This window comes from Diadema setosum, chromosome 22 (assembly GCF_964275005.1).
Source record: "Diadema setosum chromosome 22, eeDiaSeto1, whole genome shotgun sequence".
Lineage (NCBI taxonomy): Eukaryota > Metazoa > Echinodermata > Echinoidea > Diadematoida > Diadematidae > Diadema > Diadema setosum.
In genome coordinates this window covers 6777886-6779414 of record NC_092706.1, presented here as the reverse complement: position 1 = coordinate 6779414, position 1529 = coordinate 6777886, and the positions used below count along the sequence as shown (strand labels likewise).

Genomic DNA, 1529 nt, shown 5'->3' with positions numbered 1-1529 from the left:
AAAAGCTGTATCTCGACAAGAACAATATCCTTTCTGTTACTTTTGATCACTTCCAATATTTGACGACACTGCGCTACTTGCACTTGGGAACAAATAAATTGAGTGGGAACGTTAATAAAAGCTTATTCAGGCAAAACAAGAAATTGTACATGGTCTCCTTATATCAAAATGCTTTAACTGGCATAGAAGAAAACACGTTTCTTCCAATGAGGCATTTTGATATATCTCAGAATCATCTTTCGTGCACTTGCAACCTTTCTTGGTTTAGAACTTTCCTTAACCAAGGTAATCTGACACTGAGCAATCCCCAAACTACTCTTTGCTCCCCTCAATCTATCTCACAATTTGTAGGAAAACCAATTTTAGAATTTTTTCCTGGTAAGGTCTGTGGACCAAATCTAACTGTTTATATTTCTGCAAGTGCGCTGATCTTAACTTGCATAGTTGGCTCAATTCTGGCTTGGCGAAACCGATGGTGGCTGAATTACAACTGCTTTCATTTGAGGCTTCTTATCATTGGATACCATGAGATGGAGGACGCACGCGACCATCAGGATTACCGTTACGACCTCAACATTATTTTCCCCGATGAAGACGAGGGTTGGGTTCTTGAAGAATTTCTTGTAGCTCTCCAAGGGCATCTTCCGGAGTTTCAGCGCAATAGGATCGTATGCGGTGACGACGATTTGCCTCTGGGAGGTACGCGCTATGATGCAATCGATCGGGTCATTGAGAATAGCTTTAAGAACCTGGTGATCGTCAGCAATGCATCCGTCAACGATGCCAACTACCTGATGACGCTCCAAATGGCCATGGCGCACATGAATGACGTCCAACTAGAAAACGTCGTCATGGTCTTTCGCGAGGACATTCCGGACAACCAGCTACCATACCTGGTACGACTGTTTCTCAGCAAGAATAAACCCTACTTCCAATGGACGGAAGAAAGATACCAGCAAATGCTCTTCTGGGAAGGATTAGCAAAGGTGATGACGAGAAATAAGAAAATGAATGGTCTTTTACCTCTTTAAATTTGCCAATAACTCAGTCAGAAACGAATCTAATCAGGTGAAAAGAAGAGTCAGAGTAGATACCATAATTGATTTCGAAATCGTCTTGGCGATCTGATCTTTCGTAGAGTGATTGCAATCTTGACTTGAAGTGACGTTTCAAACGCGCAGACCATCATGACCATGGTCAGTATCTCGTCACTGTGTGTGTGTTTTATCAAAGAAATACATTCACGACAACCAATCATTGAGTGGAGTATAAAACTGATATTGTCATCATGATCATAACATTATTTTTGTGAATCCATGCTGGACTTTTTTTTTGGGGGGGGGGGGGGCCTCAATTATATGACTGACACCGAAAGCCCGCGTGCACAGCTGGTCCTACGCAAAGTAGAAGATTGTAGGTAATATTGCCAAGTTTTTCAAAGAGGCAGGAAAACGTGTTGCACTTGAACCACACCACAAGACTACACACCATAATGACAACATTGGTTCACTTCTATGGTATATGCATGT

At 42.0% G+C, this 1529-nt stretch overlaps 1 protein-coding gene across 1 annotated transcript; it reads left to right on the top strand.

Moving 5' to 3' along the window:
• The first annotated feature begins 530 nt into the window (after positions 1–530).
• LOC140245584 (toll-like receptor 13) lies at positions 531–1031 on the top strand. The gene has a single exon (XM_072325149.1). The coding sequence runs from the start codon at positions 531–533 to the stop codon at positions 1029–1031; it is 501 nt and encodes a 166-aa protein (XP_072181250.1).
• Positions 1032–1529: the final 498 nt, after the last annotated feature.

Coding starts and splice junctions, on each gene's coding strand:
- LOC140245584 (XM_072325149.1), top strand. CDS start 531: ATGGAGGACGCACGCGACCATCAGGATTACCGTTACGACCTCAACATT.